Source organism: Berghia stephanieae, chromosome 2 (assembly GCF_034508935.2).
Source record: "Berghia stephanieae isolate SIO BIC M18660-M18661 chromosome 2, UCSD_Bste_1.3, whole genome shotgun sequence".
In the NCBI taxonomy this organism is placed as follows: domain Eukaryota; kingdom Metazoa; phylum Mollusca; class Gastropoda; order Nudibranchia; family Aeolidiidae; genus Berghia; species Berghia stephanieae.
Window position 1 is genome coordinate 70,124,656 of NC_088361.1, and position 12,622 is coordinate 70,137,277.

General features: G+C 32.9%; 1 protein-coding gene across 4 annotated transcripts in view; it reads right to left on the reverse strand.

Moving 5' to 3' along the window:
- LOC144965439 (structural maintenance of chromosomes protein 5-like) overlaps window positions 1-12,622 on the reverse strand; it is a 47,773-nt gene that overhangs the window by 29,883 nt on the left and 5,268 nt on the right. For all 4 annotated transcript variants that reach the window (XM_078900786.1, XM_078900787.1, XM_078900788.1 and 1 more), the window contains exons 4-9: window positions 11,339-11,435; window positions 10,715-10,840; window positions 9,786-9,998; window positions 8,097-8,258; window positions 7,492-7,563; window positions 2,574-2,635 (exon numbers count right to left, since the gene is read on the reverse strand). In XM_078900786.1, the coding sequence (XP_078756912.1) occupies window positions 2,574-2,635; window positions 7,492-7,563; window positions 8,097-8,258; window positions 9,786-9,998; window positions 10,715-10,840; window positions 11,339-11,435 (732 nt within the window). The remainder of the gene's footprint in view (window positions 1-2,573; window positions 2,636-7,491; window positions 7,564-8,096; window positions 8,259-9,785; window positions 9,999-10,714; window positions 10,841-11,338; window positions 11,436-12,622) is intronic.

The window sequence follows — 12,622 nt, forward strand, 5'->3', positions numbered from 1 at the left end:
ATCCAATCCGGAATCGAGAATTTCTAGATTACAGTGTACAAATAAAGAAGAAAAAATCCGTCCCCAGGCCACCTGCCCAGCTAATGGAGACTTTCGGATTGTGGAGTTCCAGAATAGAGACGACACACACACATGAAAGGCATGTATAAGGAGGGTATAGATTTTCGTAAACAGGTGCATGTGTAAGCTACTCAGAATAAAATGGATGGATAGAACTAAAAATGAAGAAGTATGGAAAAGAACACAGCAGAAACCAGTGGGAGAGGAAATAGGAAGAAGACGATGGAGGTGGATTGGACACACCCTTAGAAAGAATGACTCCACTATAACAAAGAAAGTATTGGACTGGAACCCTCAGGCAGAAGATCAAGTCAAGGGGGAGGCCACTAGGAACATGGAGAAGAATTAAAGAAGCTGATATACGGAGAAGTGATAACACATGGAACGAGATAAAAAAGTTAGCTCAGGATAGGGAAGGATGTGGCCAAAACCCTGACCCAGGGTGAAAAAGGCAATGAAGATGACACACATGACTGTACAAAGAATCAATCAGTGGACACTTGGAGATTCACTGACAAGTACAAGTTACTTTCCAAAAAAGAGTTGATCATTGAAATCTGCTTGCACACCTTTTAACTCACTAAACCATAACACCAAGTATATCCGTGGTTTACCCAGGTTACTTTTACCCCATGCCTATTTATTACAATTTTTTGAGACAAATTATAGGCGTAGTATCAAAGTTAATATTTTTCATTTATGTATGTTAGTGGTAGTTGTATAAAACTATCTATGTACATGCTCCTTTTAAATACATTTCTTCCAATTTTGAAAAGTAGCAAAAATGTCTAGGATTGAGTGAGTTAATAGATTGACACCTAACCCTAACAAAACTATGTATATATCAGGTGGTCACAAAAAACTTGCTACTGTTTATTTCTTTTTACTGTAAAAAGTTGTAAAGATTTTTTTTCTCCAAATTTTCACTACTATTAGAACTCTTCTTTGTTAATAGAACTGCAAAATATCAAAATAATTGGATGAGCGGATTTTGAATAATATAAAATCTTGTATCACCACCGAAAAAATGTCGATATTGGTGAAAAGATGACACAAGTTGGAAAAAGAAACTATGTGCGTCATTAAAGAGGACTACAGTGCTAATGATCACTTAAAGTCCTAACTTTGTAATTGTTGGACCAAAATAAGTATATTAGTGTACTACACAGACAATTTTTTACATGATAAGGAGAATTATGATGAAAATAACGTTTATGATGACATAATTAATGTCTGCTAAAAATGGCAACAAAAGTTAAGATCAATGCCATTTTACTCTCTGAAACAGCAAGAGGTGCCTAAATGAGCGAATAAGATGGAGAGAAAAATAAATTGAGAAAATGTGGCTCATATTAAAGGGAACAATACAAAACAAACAATTTTGGCCATAGGCCTTCGTCAGGGGACAAACAAGACACAAAGGGCTGAAACGTTATTTGTTTTGTATTGTTCCCTTTAACATGAGCCACATTTACTAACTCTATTATTCTCTCCATTTTACTCTCTGCAGTGTTGCGTCATTATTCTCTGATATTGCATTTCTGAACACAGTTTACAGTTTTGAAAAATCACTATCTTTTTCTTTTCTCAATTCATATTAATAAAATTTTGACTATGTACATATAAGAATTTGCTTTATTTGTGTTTTGAATTTGAAAGAAATCTGATGAAGAGTCTCAGAGATACAAGCCGACAAGGAGCGACATATTTTTTGTGATCACCTGATATATTACTAAGATCAAATTTGCCTTGGATGAATAAAGGAATTAACCTGCTCAATCTGATTAATATTGTGTCATCATTCTAAACCATTTGCTACTAATAGAATCAACCTTAAATAACTAAGAAAAAGCATATCTTAAAAAAAACATATGACTCAGAACAAACAGGTGGCATAGTCAATTGGCTTTCTTATGGTCGGGAGAACAGGATGAAGTATACCAGAGGAGACACAGAATTTTTCATTGTAGGCTCAAAATTCTTCAATTGTAGAGGGGTCACCCCTTAAATATAACAAAATGTGTTGAAAATGGTATCAAATCACTCAATCTTATCCTTCTACCTCCATCCTAGAGATTTTTGGCACTTTTCAAAGGAAAAAATTATATATATATTTGAGTGATCCATCTATAAAACATTAGCATGTACACAGCTTCATCCCACTATACAATATCATGTTAAAAAAAACAAAAACAAAACCTTTAAAAATGCTTATACAATTCGTCTCAGAAAAATGTAAATAACGATGGGATAAAAGTAGTCACAGCAAAATTCATAATGGGTCACTGTAGAAATACTAGCATGGCACGCCTTCTAATATTAAATTTCGTTTTACAGCCTTTGGACCAAACAAAGAAAGTAAAGCCTGTTTATGATGAAAAATGGTTAACCTTTCTTTAGAACTTTAGTGTGTCAATTTTTATAGACTAAAAAAAGTTAACAAGATCACTCAATGCAAAGTTTAATTTTTTAAAATAAGTTATTTACAGTTAGTAAGAGTTAAGTAAGATCACCTTTTGCCTCTGGATTCCTCTTCATTAACTTTGGATTCATACACCGATTTCGCTTCTTCAATCTGAAACAAAACAATGAAAATACTAGCATGAGACAATCATTGATAAAAATGTTCTTTCTATTATTCATAGAAAAGAAAAATGATAAAACCGTAATGGTGCAATATAGAATTATTTGTGACATGGAGAATTTTTACCAAAAAAATCCCGGACTCCATTAGACTCCAAGGCAAGATATTCGACAATACACCATCGGTTCACATACTGAGACTTTCAACAAATAAAGATACTAGTAGGAGGAATTAGGTCCAAAATACCCTTGAATTGTGCAAACAGGGTTGAAAGCATGAAAATTACATATGTTGTAGAATATGAAAAACCCTATAATTTATGATATAGAACCACTCTGAGAGATCAGTATCAGTTGAGATACAAGGTTTTTAAGATTAGAAAATTTTGAAATGGACGACAATAATTTCTTTCATTTTTATTGTGTTAACATTCGAGGCAAGCCGACCAAAGGTTGTTTTACGTCATCCTTTGGATTCCCATTGGTGAATATTTTTAGCGTCGAAGCGGATGTTTTCTTTTCCCTTTACTTTCGATTCACGAACCATACAAATTATTTAATCGTAAATATTATTCGATTTCACTTGTTTTAAAGGACGTCTAGCAAGCAATATTCTATAATATGAAATTTTTTCTGCATCTGATTTAATAAGTATAATCAATTGCTCTAAAACGGACGGGCAGACGGGAATAGTAGCAGAGGGGTAGACAAAACAGATAAACAGAACACAGCTCAATAAATGCCGATAACCGGTGTTGACAAAAGACAGTGCTCATTCTCCTCTCCTCCTATTTTCTTTTCTTTCCATAAATACTGCTATAATCATTTTACGTGAGTTAAAACCTATTTCGGTCAAACTTGATGACAGTAAAGAGTCAGCATACCACTTTCATTGCTTTAACACAATTCAATTCTTTGGTTTGTGATGAAAACAAGTTGGATGTATCTATTTTTTAAATTCATCAGAAAGAAATGAGATTATTGAAAGCTTAAAACAAAATGATGCTAAGTGGCATAAGTACTGTCGTGTAAAATTTAATGCCAACAAAATTAGGCGATTAGAATTAAAGAAATCTAAAAGAATTGCCCCACAAGAATTCCAAACTTCGTCATTTAACTTGGAGGAGTCACCGAATGAATTTATTTCGCAACCCACGAGAATAATGAGACAACGTTCAAAATTAGAGATTGGCTATAATAAACAAACATGCTTTTTTGTAAAAATATGGAATCGGGAGTACTCCATTCTGTAATGACAACAGATATGGAAGAAAATATTCGTGAAATAGCGTTATCTATAAAAGATTCTGATATGTTGTCATTTATTGCCGGAGGAGATTTAGTCGCTCAGGAGGCACACTACCGCTCTATACCATAAAATTTGTCATGTACGATACTTAAAAAAACAAGCTTTAAAAGATGTCACTGCTGATGATAATGATGATGTCACAGTTCTTGAAAGAAGTCGAGCTTTTGCTAGCATTATATCGTTTATAGAAGAGAACCCTGCAACAAATGTGGCGATCGATATGAACCACTGTGGAGCTTATTTCCAGAATTGTCAAAAGTGTCCCAAAAACTCACCAAGTGTTCATGTAAGAGAGAATGTATCGGCATCCGATGCAAGTGTTTAAGGCCCGGTTTGCCTTGCACGGACTTGTGTAGATACGGGGTGTGTGTGTGTGTGGGGGGGGGGGGGGGGGGGTGTTAGGTCAGTACAGTAATGAGTAAAATTCTCTCTCTCTCTCTCTCTGTGTCTCTCTCTCTCTCTCTCTCTCTCTTCCTCTCTCTCTCCGTCTCTCCCTCTCTCCCTCTTTTATCTACTAGTTAGGTATGTACAGTAATGAGTAAAATTCTCTCTCTCTCTCTCTCTCCGTCTCTCCCGCTCCCCCTCTCAGCTTTTATCTACTAGTTACAACACGAAATAACCATCAGTTAGCTACCGTAAATGGTTATCGGTGTATTTAAAGTTTTAGATCGCACATTGTATTGTCGTGGTTATTTCCTCGGATAAGTAATGCTATATAGGAAAAAATAAAAGTGCTAAAAACGCACTGTTCTAATAAATTGCCAGATTGGTTCTATATCAGCTGTTATTTATATGGGTCATAGCTACCTATATGCCAATTTTCAGGATTTCAACCCCAATGTGCACGGTTTTAGCATAATTTTCCCTAATACAATGAATATGAAGAAAATATTTTTTTTTACGCAGTTATTTCCCTTGTTTATTATAGTTGTAATAGGTAAAATCGAAGGCCTTAAACCGATAAGTTATGATTGATTGCCAGAGTGGTTCTATATCAGATGTTTTTTTAATGGGTCTTAGCAACCTGTATGCAAATTTTCATGCTTTCAACCCGAATTTGCACGGTTTTAGCCTAATTCCCCCTACTATACAACATTCACAACATTCCATCACAAACTCCAATTTTCAGACCAATCCTGACTCAGGATGTGAGGATATATCAAGTATAAAAAAATCCGACCTCACTATAAACAATCTCACCAGTTACAAACTTGTATAAATCTCATTTTTACTGTTAACCATCATGTAGAATGTCCCTAGCAAATGACTCCTCGTTGATATTCATATAATAATAATAATTATTATTATTATTAGATGCCCTTTTAGCTGATAGCCTTTAGTAGCTACTCACAACTAACTGTAAACTCACATAATGCTGGATGTGGTAGAAGTAATATTAATAATGATTAAACTGGTGATAATGGTGATACTATGGTGGTGGTAATACTGATGATAATGTACTAGTGGTGAAAGTGATAATGGGGTTTATGTAGTAGAGAATAGAAGTATTGTGGTGGTATGACCACGCTGATATTGGGGCCTGCTGTAGAATACATTGTGCTTTGATGGCGAAAATGATAATATTGTATTAATGGTGTTGGTGTTGCAGGTAATAATAATAGGGATGTTTGGTAATGGTAATGATACTATAAAAGTAATGGATAATGATGATGCTGATGCTGTTATGTTGAATTTTTTTGAACAACAAAGATCAGATTATTATTATTATTATTATTATTATTATTATTATTATTATTATTATTATTGTTATTATTATTATTATTATTATTATTATTATTATTATTATATTATTATTATTGCTACTATTATTATTATTATTGCAATTATTATTATTATTATTATTATTATTATTATTATTATTATTATTATTATTATTATTATTATTATTATTATTAATATATTATAGTGAGAATAATAATACTGACGTAGAGATCATGATGGAGAGTGGAATAAGTACTTAATAATAATAATAATAATAATAATAATAATAATAATAATAATAATAATAATAATAATAATAATAATAATAATAATAATAATAATTATAATAATAATAATAATAATAATAATAATAATAATAATAATAATAATAATAATAATAATAATAATAATAATAATAATAATAATAATAATAATAATAATAAAGTGTTCTTTTATAGCGCTAAACGCCACTGCCTCAAAGCGCTTACAATATACTTATCAAACCATAAACACATTTGTACCGAGCCAAACAGACACATACAACAGTCGCACACACTATCTATGCAAGTTTTACAAAATGAAATTGATATTCAACAAAATGGAATCAAGAAATAAAACGTATAATTATAACTACTTATGATGTAGTGGTGGTTTTAGTTGTGATGAATTGGTGGTGGGATTGATGATGGTGCTTTGGTGGTGGTGCAGTGACAGTGATGTTGTGGAGTCAATGAATATTCTGTTGTAGTGTCAGTAATGACGCTGTTGTGGTGGTACTACAATGATCATGCTGATATGGTGGTTATGCTAGTGACAATATTCCTGTAAAGGATGTGGTGACGATTATTCATTGGTGGTGGTACAAATGATGATGATGTTCTGGTTGTAATTCAAATGGTCATACTGAGGTGGTTATAGCAGTGATCAGGATGAGGTTTGATGATAAAGCTACGTTTGTCTTATTACAGGCTTGTCAACCAAGCTCAACCATTTGTTAAAAAATTCAAAATATCCAAATTTAACAAGCATCGAATTTATGGAGACTTATCAAGCTAGTAGAGGGTAGGAAAACCCTGCTATTCCTATGACAATCATATGCATGGCTGCTCAGATTCTCATCAAGGAGGAGACGATTTTTAATTACCTTCACCTCTTCAATTTTTATCATTTTCCCCCCTTTTTATTACAAACTCTGACTTTTTGCATTCAGCATATTTCAGTCAACATTCCCATATTTCATATTTTGGACCTTAAAGCATATCAAAATATGAGAAACCATACCAGATGGCAAGCCTGTTATTACGTTTCAGCATGGCTTCATCGAACTTCTCCAGACATGCAAAATAGTCTGAGGAAATTGTAGTTCAAGGAAACCGTGCCTTGCCATAACAACTTGATGGATAGGGGAGGAATGGGACTGTGTGGCTCAGCAGTTAGGTTTTTGCTCGTTCGAATATTTACCAGTCAGCCCCTGGAATAGACTTTAATACAATAGTGTATCATATTATATACACACACATACAATGTAGATAGATACACACACATGTAACTATCAAAGGCACAGTAAATAATCAATAGTCGAAATAACCAGCCACATTAAAATACCTTCTAATCAATTTAATTATCATCTTTTTTTCTATATTGGCTGGGTGAAAATAATTTGAGGAAACCTTTACTGCAATCAACTTTTCAACTTTGCTGGACACCCTATATCTATATCTGGTCACCACAATGTTATTCATTCAAAAAATCACATTCAAAGATGTGTATTATATCCTGTAATATTTTATCAAAAGCAGGTCCACAACAAGACTTACTTTATCAGATTTCTGATTCATTTTATGTATCTGATCCTCTGTCTTCTTCATCTTATCCCGTATTACTTGAGACTGAAAATAAAATTATTGCAATGGATTGTGAATCAAGGTATAAAGTAACAGTCAGAAAGAAATGTTTAGAATTTTTTTTTCATTTTAATTTTGCTTACTTTTTGACACATACAAGACACTATCCTATCATATCATAATAAATGTTGCTTAGGTCAAAGGCTTTTAAGTACCCTGAGAAAAAGAAAAAGGTTCACGGCAAAAATTCCCATATATAACTATCATAACTAGGATATCATTTTCACCATAACCAAAAAAAAATAAATCAATTAAAAACATTCATCAAAGTCATTTATTAACCTGCATTCTGAGAGATTGTCAACAAATGTTGTACTGGCAAAAATATATGAATATAATGAGTTATAATGTGTCACCACTAGAGTTATCTGTATAATTATCCTCAATCATGAGTAAACATTATCAGACGGTTATTAATCCACATTGTTGTCGCTTTAATTAAATGTTTGATTTTTTTATTTTTTTGGGTCTTGCTTTTGTTGTAGTGACAAAAATATGTAAGGATTGGTCAAATTTACCATTTCTCTGGTATCCTGCTCCAGTTTTTCTTTCCCAACCTTCAATGTCTCCTGCTGCCGCTCTAGAGGTGCATACCTCCTTTTCTCAGCTTTCAATTCCTCTGACCTTCTATCCTTCTCTGCCTTGACCTCCATATACTGTTCTTTCAGAAAGTCATATTCCTATGGAGCATAGAGTGGAAAGTGATCATTAAAAGTAAAAAGATAAGATTAATGTTAAAACTCGTCTAGGCAGGCATTAAATTCATTTATCAGTTTGACACTGTCCTTTGACAACATATAGCCTAACCTTATACCTACCATCACAATCCCTCCAATCCCCATTATTTTGAGTAAAGTCAAAAACAAGACATCTGTTATGACATTTTGATTCCTGATTTTCTTCACTCCATAAAATGTATATACTAATGGAGCTAAGATCATGTAACCACAAAATAAAGTACATTTAAAAGATATTTTAAAGGACAGGTAAAATTCTAACAGGTTTTGACATTGTTAGGGATAGGTACTTTTTGAAATGCATTTTGGAGTCTTTATTTTCATTGAAAAATACTTTTGCATCCTAATTTTGATGACAAAGTAAAGAGTCTATCCATAAAACAAAGAAACACGGAGGGAATGGGTGCTGTACTTGACAGTGTATTTAGATCCCTTGTAATCGAGCATAATGTTTATTTCTAAAGTGTTAAATCCCATTCAAATGAAGAAAAATTAGATTTTTAAAAATGTGACCAAACCATACTATCACAGAAAGATGCTCTCTTCCCCCCCCCCCCCCCCCCTCTCTCCCTCTCTCTCATACATACACATAAAAGCGCTCATGCTACACATCCAATCTTCCTCCATCTATCACTCTCCATTTTGGTCCAACTGAAATCAAACACACCAACTTGAAAGCAAACGTTTAAAACTTGCAATCAAAACTTGAGCTTTGAGCTTTTATATAGTGCAATATCCACTAAACATGCTCAAAGCGCTTAACAAATGGTCCCTGACCAACAGCAACACGTAACGTCTAGAATGAGACATGGTGCTAATTGCACTAATACAAGAAACATGAAGATTAAATTGTGTCATATTTCTGACGAAAGCAAACAATAACAGTTTGTCAAACGTAAAAGAAACGAATAACTCCCTGGTAAATGAAAGCTGCACAATTTAAAAATCTGCAAAATCAAATCATTTGGGACGACATGAAAAATCACTGAAGCTTCAGCGATTTATATCTTTTGTCTCAAGGAAACTATCTGAATGGATCAAGATATCTGAGTTGTTTGGGGTTTTGTGCACAAAGAATGGAAACAACATATTATGGATATTCATCAGTATGCTCAATTTTCATGTATGATAGGGAGCACTGGCATTGGTCCAAAGGTGTGAAAGATTTCTTGAAAAAAAAGCATTTCAACAATGAATTCTCCTGGAAAATGTCCAACCTTCATCCAGTCAAAAGTTTCTGGGAAGTGTTTGCAGACAGAGGTCCCATCATTGCAAGCTACTCAAAATCCAAGATAAACCAACAATTCAAATAACAGATACCACCTTTTGATCAAGTTTTTTTTCAAATCTTATAAATCTCCTCTTCTCTAAGTAATTTGGACAAAAACGTTTATCAAAATATGCGATTTATCAAGCCTACATACACATCTCATGACCAAAATGTATTCTGTATTGAGAGAAGTTTCTTACCAACCATGGCTTCTTCATTTTCAGAACCTCTACTTTTTCCAAAAAAGCTTTCCGGTCATTAAAACACTTGACATCCTGCTCTAGACGGGCATTCTTTTGCTTTTCTTGATCAAGACGTTCTTCTGTGGTGGATAGATCTTGCTGAAGTGATTTCGCTTCCTGCCTTGCTTGCTTTAGTTTTTGATGGTTCTCATACAGATCATCAATGCCAACCTTAAAAAATAAAATGAAATTGGAGAGAAATTAAATGGAGTAAAGATATTGAACTAAAGCTCAATTTCATTAATCATAGCCTTTACCCCACTGTGAATTCTTAAAACTAGGTTTGAAATATTCAAAGCAAAAGAACTTCAAGTGTCTCAAAGATAATAAAGCGGAATCCTGATAAAGTCAACACTGCCGGACCAGATAGTTTGATTGACTATCCATTATCAAAGGAAAACATAGATAAAGAACAGAAAATTTGGGGCCAACAAGAGGTGTTTACTTTAAGCAAAAGTTGGCTTTATGCCTTTATGTGGAATGGAGGAATACTGCCCTTTCACTTTTTAAGACAAATTGAGAGACTCATAATGTAATATCGATCGGTATCAATAATCAGTATTAACAATCAATGGAAACATAGCACATAGCACCAGAGCACAGACGTTATATCAATAGAATTATGAAGAGAGAGAGAGAGAGAGAGAGAGAGAGAGAGAGAGAGAGAGAGAGAGAGAGAGAGAGAGAGAGAGTGAGAGAGAGAGAGTGAGAGAGAGAGAGAGTGAGAGAGAGAGAGAGAGAGAGAGAGAGAGAGAGAGAGAGAGAGAGAGAGAGAGAAATGAAGTGAGATGAGAGGGAATATTTGTCTTAAGTTAAAAGATTTGAAAAACTGATTCATGAACATCTTAATATTGCATATCAATTTAATCTTGAAACCGAAAACTAACAGACTTCTCTGTATTTTCCAATAATTCTTGCTGACTCATCTTGGCAAAATCTGCCACTTTTTCCTGTGGTAAAACTTGACATAGATTACCAACTTGGATTTTCAGCCTTGAAACAGCCTGTTCCACCTAGAAAATAGTAATGTTACAATTAAGTAAAATCGCTGCTGGACTGAGAATAAGCTTCAGCACTGACTCTATGAAATCTCACTGTTTACCTAAGATGATATTGTTCCTTGATATCAACCTCAAATACTAGAAAAGGTTTCACTAAACAACAAAATTTTTTGTTCATTTTCAGTATATAATCACTTCAGGTTCAATTAATTGATATTCAGTTCTGAAACATATTGACTACTATCATTCATAATATTAAGAATTAACATTAATTACTTGGTTTAACTCTTATCCAGACCAAACTCTCCAAGACAATAGCTGTTCTAATTTTATTTTTTAAAGTCATTATAAAGAGTCAATTCTTTGAATAAATCCACACATATTTTATTGACTGAGTAATTTCAATAGCATTATTTTAAATCTATATATAAACAAAATCTCTATAAACTTATACAATTCTATTCTCCGACATGTAAAGTTTGTCTAGACACATCACAGGTAAGAACTTACTGCTTTCTGAGTAGCAGGTCTTCCATTTACAGACCATTTGGATGTGTTGGATTTACTTATCTCCCTTGTTATTATGTAATTTTGGGGTACTGAATATCTGTTTTAGAGGGAGAGAAAAAAATACAATTAATAAAAAGTTAACTCATTCTGCCAAATATTTTTTTCTTTGATTACGGAGAGAAAAAAATACAATTAATAAAAAGTTAACTCATTCTGCCAAATATTTTTTTCTTTGATTACACAAGCTTCCAAGCCCATTGCACTCCACCAATTATATTAAAGCAAATTGATGTATCAACAAAATGTAAAAAATAAGTACAATTATAATACGCAATCAAAAACTACTTATGAAAATAATCAAACACTTCTCCTTAGAAGCCATAGGGCTTATGGTAGGATGCTAGTTTAATAACAAGTACTTTCTATCAAATCTAATAGGCCCAGCAATCCAATAACTGCTGGGGAGACCTCATTTCAACCGGTTTCGAAATTGGGTTATGTGATTGACAAAATTGTGAGTCAAATGCTCCCTCATTGAGTTATTTCAACCCCAAAGTTAAAATGTAGTTCTGATCTATTGTGAAATAAATCTGTAACAGAATCAAATCAATGAGGATCATAGCACATTCACTTGCTTAACACTACCGCGACAATAAAAAGTATGATCGCATATATGCATATTAGTCTATAGCCACTTGATCATGATTAAAATCATGTAACTTGTTTCATTGAAACTATCTACAGTGATATTTTGTTTCTGTTTGTTTATTTTTAGGGTTTCATAATGCTTCTTAGCAGACACACATGCCAAAGTAAAAAACAAAATATATATATTTTAAGTCTACCTATTTAATATCCTATATTCATCCAATTTAAACTATCTTTTTAAATTTAAAAAAAAAAAAATTATGAAAAAATCATTTTTTTAAAAAAGCAATCATCTAAAACAGATAATGAACGTCATTCTCATTTGGTTGATTTAAAAGTGTAATTCAGACTTTATTTATATATCAAGATTTGAACACGGATCAAATAAAAAAATTATATAATGATTAATGAAACAGATGAAATCAGTAAACAACTTATTATTTATTAAAGTTAAGATGGATACAAAAGGGGGAGAGGGAATTACTCCATTGGTAGCTAACTTATAATCTGCGTGTATCCAGAAGAAGATTTAAGAATATGTCCGAAAATATGATTTGGGATTAATATGAGTGTCTACACTAAGGAGGCACTACAACTAGTGCAGAACTTAATCTGTGCTTATGACAGGATTGTGTG